This window comes from Panthera tigris, chromosome B2 (assembly GCF_018350195.1).
Source record: "Panthera tigris isolate Pti1 chromosome B2, P.tigris_Pti1_mat1.1, whole genome shotgun sequence".
Taxonomy (NCBI): Eukaryota; Metazoa; Chordata; class Mammalia; order Carnivora; family Felidae; genus Panthera; species Panthera tigris.
The window spans coordinates 41,186,713-41,203,535 of NC_056664.1; the positions used below are offsets into that span (position 1 = coordinate 41,186,713).

A 16,823-nucleotide genomic window follows, 5' to 3' on the forward strand; every position below is an offset into this window, starting at 1 on the left:
CATGATCTCATGATTCATGAGATCGAGCCCTGTGCAGGGCTCTGCATTGACAGCATGGAGTCTGCTTAGGATTCTCTCTCTTCCTCTCTCTCTGCCCCCCTCTCCACAATTAAATAAACTGTAATATTTTAAAAATAAATTATAGAAATCTATTTATTAACATGGCAAGATGTTCATGATATACTGAAAAAGCAAGTAACTAAATACATTTGAATAATCAAAAAGGCTATGCAAATAGGACACAATGTCTAATATCATCTTATCCAAACAACTTTCTGTAACTACTCATATTCCTTTATCCAGTTTTCTTTTTTTTTTTTTTTTTAGGCATTTATCATTACCTAACCTGTACTTGCTTTTGTATTATCTTTTTCTATTTCATGAGAGTTAGGACCTTGTCTATATAGTTCGTTGCTATACTTCCCTCTATCTAAAATAGTGCCTGTCACTTTCTTGGGAGATCAATAAATATTTGTTTAACGAATTATAAACAGAAAATGAATAGCTGGAATAATATACACCAAGGTATTAATGACAGTTGTCTCTAGCTAGATGAATCGTGGACTTGTGTGTGTGTTTATTTTTACGAAATGAATAGAAAGAAAACCTCAAGCCAGCTATGCATTTTAAAGTGAGGCAAAAACAGAAAAAATACCAACCAGAGGAAGGAACAACATTCCTTACTATTGAAATGAATACTGACTTGTAACATATCCATATTAGCTTCAGTAAAAATGAAGCCAAATTCAAATCAAGATGACAGGCCATCATGGGGCTGGTGCATAAATGGACCCCAAACGATGTATAAGTCAACTATAAAGGGTCAGAACTTTTAAGTTCTTCTCCCATCAAAGGCCCTGAACTCAATGACCCTGGTATAAAAAAGAGCATAGTCCTACCTGGTTGAAAAGAGGACTCTCCCAGGAAGGCATAGAAAAATTAGAGCTTGGACGATAGAGGATACAGAATATCCTCTTCTCTACCTTCCCAACATTAACTGAGCACCTACTATGCCCTAGACAAAGTGGATACCATGGGAAACACAAAGATAAATGAGTTTTACTCTTTTATTCTCAGGAAGTTCTTACTTAGTGGAAGAGACAGGCATGAGAACAAACATGATCTTAATTAAGTTTTAAATAAGATAGAATGAAATAAATCTTATACGGTAACCATAATACATTATGAGAGAGCTCACTACATAGTTAATATATTAAAGAAGGGGTGGGGTGAGGCACCTGGGTGGCTCACTTGGTTAAACGTCCGATTTCGGCTCAGGTCATGATTTCATGGTTCATGGGTTCAAGCCCTGTGTCAGGCTCTGTCTTGACAGCTTAGAGCCTGGAGCCTACTTCAGATTCTGTATCTCCCTTTCCTTCTGCCCCTCCCCTGCTCACGCTCTGTCTCCTCCTCTCTCTGCCCCTCCCTTGCTCACTCTCTCTTGCTCTCAAAATGATTAAACATTTTAAACAATAAACTAATTTTTAAAAGTTTATTTATTTTATTTATTTCGAGAGAGAACATGAGTGTGCACACAGGGAAGGGGCAGAGAGAGAGAGAGAGAGAGAGAGAGAGAGAGAGAGGGAGGGAGGGAGACAGAGAATCCCAAGCAGGCTCTGCCCTGTCAGTATGGAGCCTGATGCATGGCTCAAACTCACAAACCATGAGATCATGACCTGAGCTGAAACCAAGATACAGCCGCTTAACCGACTGAGCCATCCAGGTGCCCCAAAAGTTTATTTATTTTGAGAGAGCGTGCATGTGAGCAGGGAAAGGGCAGAGAGAGAGAATCCCAAGTAGGCTCTGTGCTGTCAGCATGGGGTCTAATACTGGGCTCTATCCCACAACCCTAGGATCATGCCCTGATCTAAAACCAAGAGTCAGACACTCAACCAAATGAGCCACACAGGTGCCCCAGCCAGTATGAAATTATAATGAGCAAGGGGAAAAAGAAGCATGAAATGAGGCTGAAGAGGTAGGTAAGGGAGTATTACAATCACTGGCTTATACTTGGAGAAAGGATTAAGAGTATAGCCATATAAGCAAAAATTGAAGGTGGCTTGAACTTGGATGGAAACAAAGATGGTGAGATGGATGAAACTGAGATTTACTTTGCAGGGAGAACTGAAAGAATCTGGCATTGATTTTGTATGGAGCAGTTAAGGAAAAGCAGCACTAAGAAAGCTTTTCAGGTTGTTGGCATGAAAACTCTTGGACACTGGGGCCCTTGAGATGGGTTAACAATGAAGGCAGAAAAGAGGGAGGTTGAGCACATCATTAGTTTGTTTAGTTTAGTTTAGGGTATGTTGACTTTGAAGTGTCTATGAGACAATGAAGTAGAAATGGTGAGTAAACCACTGGACTTCAGGTTTGGATCTCACCAGACTCCTTTGAGTTAGAATATAAAACTAGAAGTTGTCAGCATGGTATTTCAGCATAGACCTGGATGAAATGACCTAGGGAAAAAGCAGAATTCTGGAGAACTGGGCTATGACTGATTCCTGAAGAACTAAAATATTTAAATATCAGGCAAAACACAATAGGCAGCAAAGGAGACTAAGCAGCAGCAGCAGCCAGCATACTAGGAAGAAAAGAAATGTGACAGAAGCCAAGGGAAGAAAGCATTTTTAGAGAGAGTGCTTCCCTGTATTAAATACTGCTTTGAGAACTAAAATGTATTCACTGGCTATGCAGCATGGTGGTGACCCTGTTGCTAACCATGAACCCACAAAATGGTATACATAAGTTACAAGAAGATTAGAAGCCAGGCTGGAGTGGGTTAAGCAATAAAGGCTAGAGCAAGAACATGGGGGGCCCTGAATGCTGAGGATTTGGGATTCTATTCTGTGGGCAATGAGAACTGCTAAAATTCTGAAGTAGAGTCCCGTTGTCTGACCTATGGTTTACAAAAATAACTTCAACAAGAGTAAGAACAGGTTGGAAAAGGAATCTAAGAAAATGGTTAGAAGGCTTCTTTAGGAGCCCATGGAAATAAAAGATATAACAGAAACAGAAAGGGGCACCTGGCTGGCTCAGTCAGTAGATCATGCAACTCTTGATCTCATTGTTATGAGACTGAGCCCCACACCGGGCATGGAGCCTACTTAAAATTAAAAAAAAAATTTTTTTAAAGAAATGGAAAAGTTGAATTGTTACCTTGCTATTTGAAGAGGAGCTTGAGGTTGATGACACTTTTTCTGGGCTCTTAGATTTTTCTGCTTTCCCAGCCTTCTCTGTAGTCTCTTTACTGTCATTTGAAGACTTTTGGGATTTATCCAAAATGTTTATTCCCAAGATCTGAGCCACTTTGTCCAGTTCAGACTGCTTCTTTTCTGCCTCTTCTGCTTCTTGTCGAAGTTCTGCAATGTCCTTCATGATGTTATCCTGAAGCCGACTCACCTCCACCAGGAGTGGGTCTTTGTGGCCATCCTTCTCCCTTCGTTTCTTGCGCAGCATTTCTCCTGAGCAGACGAATGTCAAAAGAAAGAAACACAAGGAAAGTAAGACAGGTCATTTTTCTGTCACAAGTAGTAATTTCCCAAGAGTCTATGGTCAGAAAATCTTTTCCCTTACAACTTTCCTTTATAAAGGCAAGAAAGACTCTCCTATCACATGGGCTAGTTTAGGTGAAGCTTCTATGGAGGTAAAGGATGAGTGATTACATTATCTCTTATGTAGGAGTTATTAGGTAAGGATCTACAAGCAGGCTTCAGGAGATCCATGAATCCCCAAAATGGTATATATAAGTTTATGTGCATTTGTCTTTATGTTGTTAACTATGAATCCAGTGACGGTCTTCTTCAGAGAACCAAGGAATTATTCAGAGGGCGAAAAGAATTCAGTTACATATTTGACTTTATTTGATTTAAGGACCCTTTACCAGTACCTACACTGAGTGTTAGGTTTTGCCTCAGGTTCACCTGAGGTTCTCCTATTCCAAACAGAAGGTCCTCATGAAATAATCTTCACAGGATTAATAACTAAATTTCTTATCCATAAACAGTCCAAATCCAAACAGAAGAAAGTGTATCTTCTCTCACTCTCTATTATTCCAAGCTGTCATCAAGCTGTAATATTTAGAAGCCTTATTATGTTCTTTCCTCAGTGTGCATGTGAATTCCTAAAGGCACAGATGAAGAGATGGAATCAAGAGGCATCATGGAACATCTTTTTGTGCAAAAAATAAGGAAGTACTTAAAAAATGATGGAGACATATCAAAGGACACAGGAGACCCTTTAAGGGCTCCCACTGGCCAAATCTGGGGCAATTTTGGCATGAAAATAAATGACAATATATAATTATAACTTGTTAAATGAAGAATCCATGACTTCACACCAATATAAATGACCAAGAGATGGGAGAGGAGGGATGGGTAGGAAGCTCTTCATCCTAGTAGAAAGCCAACTAATAAAGGTAGAAGGAATAATGAGATTAGAAAATCACTATTTAACAACCATCATAACAAATGATTTAGGCAAGAATCACCAATGAATGCTCAACTAGTGAGAGGAAATTTGAGGACTGACTAAACATTTACACAGTCTAGAAGTATCTCTCCTATAAGTTACTAATTATAAAGGGTAAAATAATAACTTTGCAGCAAAGAAATTCCTGAAGACACCATCTTAACCAAGTGATCAAAGATGATATCACCAGTAATGGGACAAACTAATAATGATACAAACTCAGCATCACTTCTGTGATGCTCTTGTCAAAAATGCATAACCTAAATTTAATCATAAGGAAACATCAGACAAACCAAAATTAAAGGACATTCTATAAATATGTGACTTCTTTTCTACAATGTCAATGTCATGAACTATAAAGATCCAGGAAATGTTATAGAAAAAAAAAAAAAAAAGAGTGAAAGAAATGACAACTGAATGCAACGTATAATTTTCCATTTTCTTTTGCTTTAGGGCATTATTAGGACAGCTAGTGAAATATAAATAAGATCAGTAGACTAGTAGTACACTATGGTTAATTTCCTAATTTTGGTAAGTGTACTATGGTTATACAAATGAATGCTTTATTGTTAGGAGATACACAATGAAGTATTTAGGAGTTAAAGGAGTATCATATATAAAACTTAAAGAATTCAGGAAAAATCACACACATACACAGATTGAGAGGAAAAAAAGGATATAGAAAATATGATAAAATGCTCATAATCATGGAGAATATCTGAGAATTTTTCAACTATTACTGCAACTTTTTATGAGTCTAATTAAGCCAAATTTTTTAACGTTTATTTATTTTTGAGACAGAGAGAGACAGAGCATGAACGGGGGAGGGTCAGAGAGAGAGAGAGACACAGAATCTGAAACAGGCTCCAGGCTCCGAGCTGTCAGCACAGAGCCCGACGCGGGGCTCGAACCCACGGACCGCGAGATCATGACCCGAGCCGAAGTCGGCCGCTCAACCGACTGAGCCACCCAGGCGCCCCTAAGCCAAATTTTTTAAAAAGTGAGGCTTCAGATCACTGAACTTATCTGAGAGTCCCCACAGTTCTCCATTTGGGTCTCCTACTCAAGTTACTGCAAAAAGGCACTTATGCACAGGAATGTCTGATACCTTGTTGTTTATGAAGCCGCTCCAATTCAGTCCTGAGGTAGTACATCTTTTTTTGGCGAGCTTCCCGGTCACTCTTTAGCTTTTCCCTCTCTTCAATAACCTGCAAAGTACATAATAGTGTCCTTCAGCCTCCATCATTCTCCTTTTTCTACTACTCTCTTCTGTAAGTCCTCCTGCCAGATGATACCTGAATCCAAGGACCCAAATGTCTACACAGAGAAGTTCTGACTTTATAGCAAAGTTGGTATTTCATTCTGATCCAAATTCCAGAGTAGAATTATCCTTTTCAGAACTACATTGCCCAGAAAGCATTATTTTTATGCAGGAAGCACTGTACTATTAATGTTAACCTAAAGGCACTGACAGCAACTATTAGACAGTGGTTCTGAGCTCAAAGGGAACCATCAAGAAGTGAACTAATGAGTGTTACAGGTGACACATTGTGTTAGTTGCATTACATACATCAATTTATTTAATCCTCATGACATTATCCTTGTTTTACAGTAAGAAAACTGAGGTTGTGAAAGATAAAGTAACATATCCAAGGTCATACAGTAAGAAGATTTAAAATCCAGGTATATTAGATAGATAGATAGATAGATAGATAGATAGATAAAATCCATGTATATATAGCCTAAAGCACACATTTCAACTGTATTACTACTAGTTGATGGAAAAAACAAATATAGTTTGTATATAATGGACTAGTGTGGAAAACCTGTATATTATCAGCCCTGACTTAAGTGCTAGGTTCTTGAAGGGGAAGTAAAAGGAAAGCACTCAATCTCCAAACAGTGTCTGTACAGTCTCAGGTTTTGTCTATATTGAACCTTTCCCTCCTCTTTTCCAAAAGACTTCAACAGAACAAAAGACTGAAGCTCAGAGTATCTAAATGCAATAAAAAATTAAGAGGTGATTTTTGTTTTCTCAAGAATCAGGTAAATTTCTTTTAAACTGGAAAAAAATTGACCCTCTAATTTTTCCTTTCCTTCTTTTTCTTTAGGTTTTAATTACTTTATTAGCAAACCAAATTTAATATATTACATTTTTACGCTCCTAAACAAAGTGAGTCATTAGTTACTAAGGACCTTTACGTTAAGAATACACATTAATTTTTCCATTTGAAATTCTGCTATTCTGTATTCCTCATCCCTAATTTTTACCTGCTGTTTTAAAATATGTAGAATTATTACATCATTACCCCAGCCAGTTCCCTTCCTATACCTGAGAACCCAATGAACTTTGTAGTATAAAAACTACTGTTTTTTTTAAGTGTCAAAAAATATGTTGTATTCTTGGACTCTAAAACAAACCAGAAAAAGCAAAGCTGATTTTTTAATTACCAAGCAACAACCAGGTATTAGCTTTTAACCCACATAATCACTACAGGAAATGGATCCAAAATTCACTAAGATGAAAACACATTTACCGATCGTCCTTCACCCAATCCAATTTTGGTTCCTCACACCCTGACGAGGTCATATTGAAAACTTCAAGGCTCTCAGCTCCTACCCATAGTATTCTAAGGCCAATAATTCTGATAGAGAAATAAACTTTAAAAAGTCAAGAAATCACAGTGGGACCTAGGGCTAGAATTTAGTTTAGTCCTAATAAGAAAATGTGAGAAAAACAGAGGGAGTATATACATTACTTAGAGTGAGGACAGCAGCCTCCAAAAACTTAAAAGGGCCTTACATCCTCTGAAAGGCAAATACCAATTTATGTTAAAATAGAAGACTCAGGCACAGGATGCCCAAAGCTAATATTCACCTTCTGCTTCTGGGAAGCACGGTTCTTCTCATCAGAGATCTTCTCCGGATTATATCTTATGAGTGATGGGATGGACACCTGGACAGGCACTTGAGCAGTAGGAATTGAGCCTAGCACTGACTCCTCCTGCTTGGGCTCATCAGGAGTCACAGTGGGGATCACACGGAGATTGGGACGGCTACGAGTAGGCTGTTTGGTAACTGGCATTACCCTGTGTGGTTCAGGTAGAGAGTGGTTTGATGGTTGAGAGGCAGGGTACATGGGCCACCTGGAGGCTGCATATGCCATGTAGTGCCTATAGGCATCAAAGGAAGCAGGGGGAATGGCAGGTCCCTGATAGTTAGGAGGTATCCGAGCTGCAGCAAACTGAGAGGCCCTTGGCATATGAAACTGTGATAAAGAAGCAGGATGTGGAAGTCTAATTGGGGCAGATGGGGCTGATGGTAACATGCATCTGACTGCCACAGATGACTGAAATCCACTGCCAACCACCTCTGGTCCTGCAATATGACCCACTGAATGGTCAGACTTTAGGAATGGGGGGCTGTTTTTTGTGAGCAGGTAAGGGTCTACAGGGGAGACTGGATGTGGATGGGACACCTCTGGGGAGTGGGTATTGCTATGGTGTGCCTCTCTGCTCTCCAGTCTGTGAGGCTCTGCGGAATGCCGATCAGCTGAGAAATGGTGGTCAACTGAGGAACAGCGTTCTGCTGAAAAGTGCCGGTCAACTGATGGACGGCGGTCAGCAGAGGAACGTGATGGTTTCTTGCCATGAAGTCGTTCCTGAGTGCGTGCGGCCAGTTTACTAATCTCGGCTACCCCAATATCCAGCCCTATGGTCTTGAGCAAGTCATGAATCTTGGCATATTCTGGATTGGTGTCTTCTATTGATTCTAGTTTTACAGCTGGAGCTGAAGAGGGCAGGGAGCTTGCCTTCTGTCTCATGACTTCATTCTCAGAGCTCCCAAGGGGCTTTGGTGGAGATTCTGCCTTTAAATCCTCTTCTTCGTCCCCATAGAGAAATTTCTCCTCATCCTCAATGTCAGGGAAACTACGGCGCCTTTTTTCCTGTGTACTGGTAGAATCTGCCAACATGCTCAAAATGCGGGAAAAACCACTGCCATCCTGGCTAGCTCTCTCATGGGGCAGCAAGAAGTCTGTGTGTCGTTCAGGCCCCTCAGGCTTCATATTCAATTTTTCCTTGTGGCACAGAAAACTTCCAAACTTCTCTGTGAGAGGACTGTTGTCTTTGGGCATCCCAGGGAGGGGACCCCATTGATAGAGGTTGCCCTGAGGTTCTTTCAAGGTAGTCTCTACCATAGTCCCCTTGTTTTCAATCTCTGAGGCAAAAGCAGCAATAGCACCACTTAGTGGAAGAGATGGGTGACCAGAGTAGACAGGGTGATCCTGGCTGGGGCTGGTATTGCTGGAAAAACTCTCAAGCTGTAAAGACAGACACAACTGATTTAGCCTCTATGTAGAATCTCAGAAAACTAGTAATTGAGACAAATACTTAAATAGTTGGTTCTTCTTGAATAAATAGGGGGATGCTAAGTATGAATGAAAGGGAGGTACAGTATCCTTAGGCAGGTTCAAGATTTGGGTCTCCGTCTGTCCAGATGCTTCTGCTGTAGCAAGGGGGAACAGGAAATAAAGTAGATTGGCATGAATCTTTACTTTTGCCCATTTCTTGTACTCCTTACCAAGCAATACGAATTCAAAAGGATTTTAGAGATATACTCTAGCTTGTTTCTTTTCTATGGGTCCCTCAAAGGGGAGGGGGAGAAACATATAAAAGTGGAGCCACTTTGAAGTGAGATTAGGAAACTCTGAAACCTAACTGATCAACCTCCCCTTGCTTCCTTACATGCCCTTAGGTACTTCTTCAGAAACTTTTAGCTCCTAGGAGAATAGCTAAAAACTAGCGTTCATGCTTGACCACCTTTTCAAAGATGAGGAAAAAACATCAGGGCCCAGTAACTTGTCTAAAAATCACACAGCAAGTAGTGGCAGTGGAATCAGAATCAGAATCACCTGGTTTCTGGTCTAGTGCCTAGTGTCTACTCATAAATCTTTTCTCTAAAGAGAAATGAGGAAAATTCAGATCGTCTACTCTCTTTGCCCTTCAAGCTTCACTTCCAAGAAACCCATATTCAAAGATTCCTTGAGGGCTATCCAATTTAGAGAAAAAAACTTTCAATAAATACTCTCCAAAATGTTTACTTAGCCTAATATATGACAATAGAAGCCCTCTACTGATGCATTATGAGGCCTACAGTTTACTCTGGAGAATCTTGGAAGATACTATATTACAAAGATACCATTAGGGACACAACCCTCAGGAAAGTAACCAAGTTTTAAGATATTAGAGGGACTAGCAAGAGATTCTAGAAGAAATGCAGCAGAGACCTGAATGGAAGGCTCCATGTCCACCTCAATCCGTTTCTTCAGAATTGACTTCTTGGGCATAGCGGATACTTCCTCAGGGCGATGTAAAGAATACCCTGGCTCTGATGTTGTTAGGACACCTGATAGTCCAGGAATAGAACAGCTAGTGTCACCACCATCAACTCCCACTAGCTCCTGACTCAAGCTCCTACTTCGTTCTTCCTCTTCTTCTCGTTTTCGCCTGGCAAGGTCCAGCTCTCGAAACTCAGGATCTAGAAACCTAGGGCTTGGGCTTCGTCTACGCTGTCGATAGTTGCGGGTCCCTGATGAAAAACCTGAGTGATCACCGCCCATGCCATGTATCTTCTCTGTGTCATCATAACGGGGCCGTTTGGCCTCCCGGCTCCTTTCCTCAGGTCGTACAGAGTAGGAGCCTTTGAGTTTATCTCTATTCCGCTCTGTTCCCCGCAACAGCTCATCATGACAACTGATATGGGGACTATAATCAGAACGATGCAAGAAAGTTTCTCTTGTCCGGTAGTCCTCATCAAGTTGTCCCAAGAAGGGACTGAGAGGTCCCTCCTCCCGAGAAATATATCGTTCAAGACCTCGAGAGCACTGGGAACTTCGAGTGAAGACTGAATCATCAGTCAGGTCATCCCTGAGGAAAGAGACAAGCATCAGTGAATACAATGGACTTGGAAAGAGCAAGAGCAAATAAGCCTCTAAGAGGCTGACATTCAGCAAGGGGGCTACAGATTGCTTAGGACAAAAGACAAAAATCATGAAATCCAAGAACAAATCTATGGAACATTTCTTCTCCCTTTCCCCTGGGCACAAGCAGCTTCAATCTCTAACCAAAGGGAACTATTACTATCTATCTAGACAGAACTTTTAGGCTAATCTCTTTGACTAGACTTTGGGGATGCAGAATATCACGAGAGGGTCTGGGAGATGTGAAAACATCGCTACCAGACTACAAAAAGTGTGGGTTACACAATTCCACGCTAGTTTAAATTCTAGCTCTTTGCTATCAAAAGTGTGGTCTCAATTAGCAGCATGAGTATTACCTAGGAACTTTTTAGAAATGTGGATCTCAAGCTCCATCCAGGCCTACTGATTCAGAAACTGCATTATTTTAACAAGAGCTTCAGATGATTTGTATGCACTTTTAAATGTGAGAGATGGGAGCACCTGGCTGGGTGGCTAGGTCAGTTAAGCATCCAACTCTTGATTTTGGCTCAGGTCATGATCTCACGGTTCGTGAGATCAAGCCCTGCACTGGCTCTGGTGCTGGGTGGGGTGCCTGCTTAAGATTCTCTCTCTTCCTCTCCCTCTGCAACCCCCTCTCAAAAAAATTAATCCATAAATGAAATGTGAGAAATATCAGGCCAGGTCAATAATTTTCAAGCTGTGTTCTACAGAGACTCTTAAGAGTGCTTAGGAGATGCCTAAAGGAAGGACATGCTAAGAAAGCAGAGCCTGCATGGCTCTGGGCCTTCCACCTCACTGAAATCATACTGGCCCCAACTTTTACTGTTTGTAATGTAAAGTTCTGTATAATATACCATTTGGAAAAGAAGTATTTCACTGTGGGGAAGATTTTTTTTTTTAAACTACTGAGCTACCTAATTGGCACGATTTTCTCACAAGTTTTAGAAGATTCTCCAATGCTCTGTTTTGCTAGGTCACATATTAAAAACCATAAAATCCATTTACAGCCTGTTTTGTTCTCTCTTTTCTACTTTGCTTGGATATCCACAAGCACTCTGCTCATCCTGGGTCTATGAAAGAGTATGGAATGATTTGGCTCACTATATATTTTTATTTTCATAGAAATAAAATGGTCTTTAAAAAAAAAGAAATAAAATGGTCTTGGACCTTTGTGGCACAAAGATAAAAATATAGGATGGGACACCTGTCCTTTCAGCTCAGAGCTCTTTATCACACAAAATAGTCCTAATCTTTTTGGGTACTATGGTCACAGAGTTTCTACTGTCCAAAAAAGAAAATTTCTGATTCAATCATAGATAGAAATAAAGATCCTCCAGCACTCTAACTTTTAAGTAATCTGAATGAAACATTTACATGTCATGGCACCTGGGTGGCTCAGTTGGTTAAGCATCCAACTCTTGATTTCGGCTCAGGTCATGGTCTCACAGTTCATGAGCTCAAGCCCTGCATTGGGCACTGTGCTGACAGTGCAGAGCCTGCTTGGGATTCTCTGTCTTGCTTTCTCTCACCATCCACCCCCCGCCAACTCCTGCTTGCACGTGTGCTCTCAAAAATAAACATTTTTAAAAAATTTATGTGTCATTCACACTCCACTCACATTGGTGTTTTCTAGTTTCTAGTATGTACTTTTGTGTTTTGTAGAGTTTCTGAGAAATAACTCTTCTTTGATTTTGTTTTTTTTTTAGTTGCTTTCTCTGGGACTGAGCAGAACATCAAAGAGTTGCCTTTTCTAGAACTTTGTTCAAAGTTGTAGACCTGGGTAACAGCTATAAATAATTTTACGAAAGACTATCATAGATAAACTTTATCACTTCCTCTAAAAGAATGCCACCCATGAGAATCCAGGTTCCTGTTACCCACCTCCTCCCCAAGAATCTGGGGAATTTTGAGGTCTCGATATAGTAGGAAATAAATAAAATAGGAAAAAATGGGAATGAACCAAGGATGATCTCTGAAATCAAACATAACTAGAGTAATATATTTTACTCTATAGGTTTGTCAGCCATGAACACGCCTATTTCCAGGGAGGAAATGTCCATGAGCCACTCTATTACTACAACACCATCTACCATAAAAAAGTCTCTGACTGTATTAGTGTAGAGGAAAAAACACAGGCTCCATGGGGAGTGGCAAATTCATCCATACTTCCATGTTCAGCTCCCCACTAGAACTATTACATATCACCACCAAATGGCATACTAGCTCAAGATCTAATCTAGCACTAAATATAAAGAAGCTAGAAATAATGAGATGACTCCCAGACAGTATCAATCCAGACTTGTAACCTTCAGCAAAAGAAGGCAAAAACAACACAATGAAAAAAGGTATGTTAACAGTTAAAAGAATAAACTATCATATGTATATCATGCATATATATCATGCAATACAGAAATCATTGATTTCTATACAGGCAGAAATCAAGATGCTTATTAGAAGCTCATGTCTTCCTTCCCCAGGTCTCCCAAAGGATAAGAGAAAGAACTGGCTACGGTAAAAGTGAGCCCTAAAAAGGGTCCCATCCTCTGTAGCTTAGAATAGTCCAGGGACAGACTCTCTCTGAAAGTTTTAGTTAAGTCCCACTCTTTTCTAAGGTTTTAAATAGTGTATAAGGTCTATCTATTTTAAAAACTGACAGGGTGCCTAGGTGGCTCAGTCAGTTAAGCATCCGACTTTGGCTCAGGTCATGATCTCATGGTTCGTGAGTTCGAGCCCCTCATCAGGCTCTCTACTGACAGTGCATAGCCTGCCTGGGATTCTCACTTTCTCTCTCACTCAAAAATGAATAAATAAACTTTAAAAATAAATAAATAAGTAATTGATTGTTGGATTGCTGGATGGGTACATGGGGGTTCACTATATTATTCTACTTTTTTTTTTTTTTTAAGCTACTCATGCATTGGTCAGCATCTCATCTAGCAAGTAGATGGGAGCTCCCTCTCTGTACTTCTGTATTTATGAATTGCATTAAACAAGTAAAAAAACATATAACATATACCCACATAAAACTTTGTACACCAATGTTCACAGCAGCATTATTCACAATAGCCAAATAGTGGAAACAACCCAAATTTATCCATCCAATCATCTCTGATGAATGGATAAACAAAACACATACAATGACATATTATTGGTAACAAAAAGAAATGAAGTACTATTATATGCTACAACATGAATGAATCTTGAAAACATTATGCTAAGTGAAAGAGGCTAGTCACAAAGGACCATATATTGTATGATTCTATTTATATGAAATGTCCAGAACAGGCAAATCTAGACAGAAAACAGATTAGCGGTAACTATCGCATGGGGGGGGGGGGGTAACTAATAGCTAAGAGTGCAGGTAATAAAACTTTTCTAAAATTAATCATAGTAGTGGATGCACAACTCTGTGAACTCAGTGACTAAAAGTCACTGAACTGCACACATTTTTTTTTCTTTAAATAGGTTCCATGCCCAGCATGGAGCCCAGTGCAGGGCCTAAACTCACAACCCTGAGCTCAAGACCTGAGCGGAGATCAACAGTTGGGTGCTTAACAGACTGAGCCATCCAGGCACCCCTGAACCATACACTTTAAATGGGTGAATTTTACGGTATGTGAATTATGGCTCAATAAAGCTGTTAAAAAATGTATATGATTAAGAAAAAGAAGAAGAAAAAAGACCCTGTAGAGTCCAAACTTCCCATTCTTCTGCTGATTCCCTAAAATGCCTGAAGAAAGCTCTTTGCTTCTGTCTTTTCCCTAAGGCAAATCAGAAAGAAAAAATTCTGCTCCTTCAACCTAAGTCAGGGCAAGGAAGAGTTAAGATAAGAATTTTGTGAATGGAACGTGCAGACTACTTTGTTAACAGGGTAAACTGAACTCACAGCCACAAGTCTTTAGAAGCTTAAATTAGAGCACGTGCTCTCTCTCTCTCTCTCTCAAAATAAATAAACTTTACAAAAAAAAAAAAAATAAGGGAAGAGAAAGATTATCAGGGTCCCAGGAAAAGTTTATTTTTAAAAATTTTAAGTAATCTCTACACCCACAACCTGGGGTTCGAACTTAACACCCCCAGGAACGAGAGTCCCTGGGAATAAAAGTGGCATGCCCTAGTGACTTAGCTAACCATGTATCGCCAGGAAAAAAATGTAAAGCACCTACATACAAAGGATGGAAATGGCCTGTTTCATTAGCTGAACTGGATACACTGTCAGGAGACATCATGAGAACGCCAGTGGTCCTATGGCCTGGTATTACTGGACAGTAATTATCCACACAAACCATATAGAGAAAAAATACAGGGGACAAAACAATATAAAGAATGGATTGCTACCTCCTTTTATTATTATTTTTTTCCTTAAGTAATCTCTATGCCCAATGTGGGGCTTGAACTCACGACCCCAAGATCAAGAGTTGCATGCTCTACCAACTGAGGCGCCCCCATAGCTCCTTTTAGAACCTTAGTCTCATTTTCTCTAAAACAGACTTGTCTCTCTGAAACACATGATTCTGGGAAGACAATTACTATCCCAAACTCCCTAAAAGGCAATTTTTAATTTTTACAACTTAAAAACGGACAATTCACTATCTGAAGCACAAGTGCATAACGAAGCTTATAGAAAGGGGAGGTGACAAGAGGAAATGCTATAGTTATCTCAAAACCTTAACAAGGAAGGAAGAGAGTCACACCTGGCACCACCTACTCAATCATTTCCCAAAATAGAAGTAGCCAGAAGGGCAAGGGCTTTTGCCTCAATTAAGGGATATAGTCACATAACTTAAAGCCCTATGTTCAGAAGTTTCTTTTTTTTAATATATTTTTTAATGTTTTTAGTTTTTTTTGAGAGAGAGATAGAGCATGAGTGGGGGAGGGGCATAGAGAGAGGAGACAGAATCTGAAGCAGGCTCCAGGCTCTGAGCTGTCAGCACAGAGCCAGACGGGGGACTCAAACTCGTGAATCACAAAATCACGACCTGAGCCCAAGTCGGATGCTTAACCTACTGAGCCACCCAGGTGCCCCAGAAATTGCTGTCATATGACACACAACTCTCCTGCCTTGGTCTGCCACATCAAATTGCCACTGGAGCTTTGAAGTAAATATCACCAAAGAGTAACACTGGTCTTCAGACTTCCTGCCCAGCTGTCCCCCACCTGTCTGCCTATGCTCAGTGTACCACTACATGGACAGTCTCAGTTTGAAAGAATATTACATTGACTTGTTGCTACTGCTAATCATTTGTGAAAACTCCCAATATGCTGGGCAGATACCACAACAGACATGGTTCCCAGCTCTCAGAAAGCACTTTCCCTGTACTCCCATTCTTATTTATTTACTTTTGTGAGGTGAAAAACACCTAAGGTGATTAGTTAACTTCCCACGTGGTGAGGTTCCTAATACCTAAGATCTACATTTAATACTCTGTGGAGTGTATTTGTCTGCCCTCAGCATTCAATAGTTGTAAAAACTGAAATTAAACATTTTTAAAGAGCTTTAATTTTTCTACTAACGCTTAATATACTTTATACTGAATTTAGATACATGTTAGATATGAATTTATCTAAAACCTTTCTGAATCTATATTTCAGCCTGACCAAGCTGAAAACGCCATTTAAAAAAGATTTCCTATTTTGTCCAGAACTTTCTTTTGTAGAAAGGATCCTAGTTCCAGTATTTTAGAATCCTTACCATCTCAATTGTTTACGTTTATGTCCTGTCTATGTCCCCTCAGCCTTCCCCTTTCTAGATGGACCAGGATGACATTCTAAATTAAAGTCTTTTCTTCTATGTAATTCTTTCAGCAACAGAGTCTACGTCAATACACTCTTCCCACTTAGAAAGCCTTTTCCAATGCTATACTTTGTACTGGACACAGGGTGTAACTTCAGTGCTGGCACCACTCTTTCAAATACATTATTCAGAAAAAAGCAACTTTTCTAGCTTCAAGCACTATTATAGTGTGCCCTACCCCAAATGAAGCCTACCTGTCCACGTCCTCCAGATTATCCACTGGTGACCCCAGTCGATCACTAAGCCGCCGCCGTTCTGGTATGCCAACACAGAAATGGTCATTGCCAACAGTGATTCTTAAGCTCTGTTCCAAAGAAGAGTCAGAACGCAGACCAGGAGAGCGTCTCTACAAAAGTAAAAGATAATGTAATATTCTATAGGATCAAGACATCCCTATACCCAAAAATGTACTCCTCGGAGGTCATAAAATTGTCACCCAAAAAGGAGAGAAATGACTATGGTAAGATACTATCCAAAAATAAAGCATATTTTTAAAAATTATCATTTTCTTAGATGAAAGACCACACTTCCAAGCCTCCCAATCAGAGACCTCTCATTCTTTCATTTACTAGTACTGGGCATGGG

At 40.0% G+C, this 16,823-nt stretch overlaps 1 protein-coding gene across 3 annotated transcripts in view; it reads right to left on the minus strand.

Annotated features, from left to right (window-relative positions):
• The window catches only part of ZNF318 (zinc finger protein 318), a 34,244-nt gene that overhangs the window by 13,710 nt on the left and 3,711 nt on the right, over window positions 1–16,823 (minus strand). For all 3 annotated transcript variants that reach the window (XM_042986417.1, XM_042986416.1, XM_007085312.2), the window contains exons 2-6: window positions 16,433–16,584; window positions 9,755–10,394; window positions 7,346–8,788; window positions 5,576–5,675; window positions 3,157–3,461 (exon numbers count right to left, since the gene is read on the minus strand). In XM_042986417.1, the coding sequence (XP_042842351.1) occupies window positions 3,157–3,461; window positions 5,576–5,675; window positions 7,346–8,788; window positions 9,755–10,394; window positions 16,433–16,584 (2,640 nt within the window). The remainder of the gene's footprint in view (window positions 1–3,156; window positions 3,462–5,575; window positions 5,676–7,345; window positions 8,789–9,754; window positions 10,395–16,432; window positions 16,585–16,823) is intronic.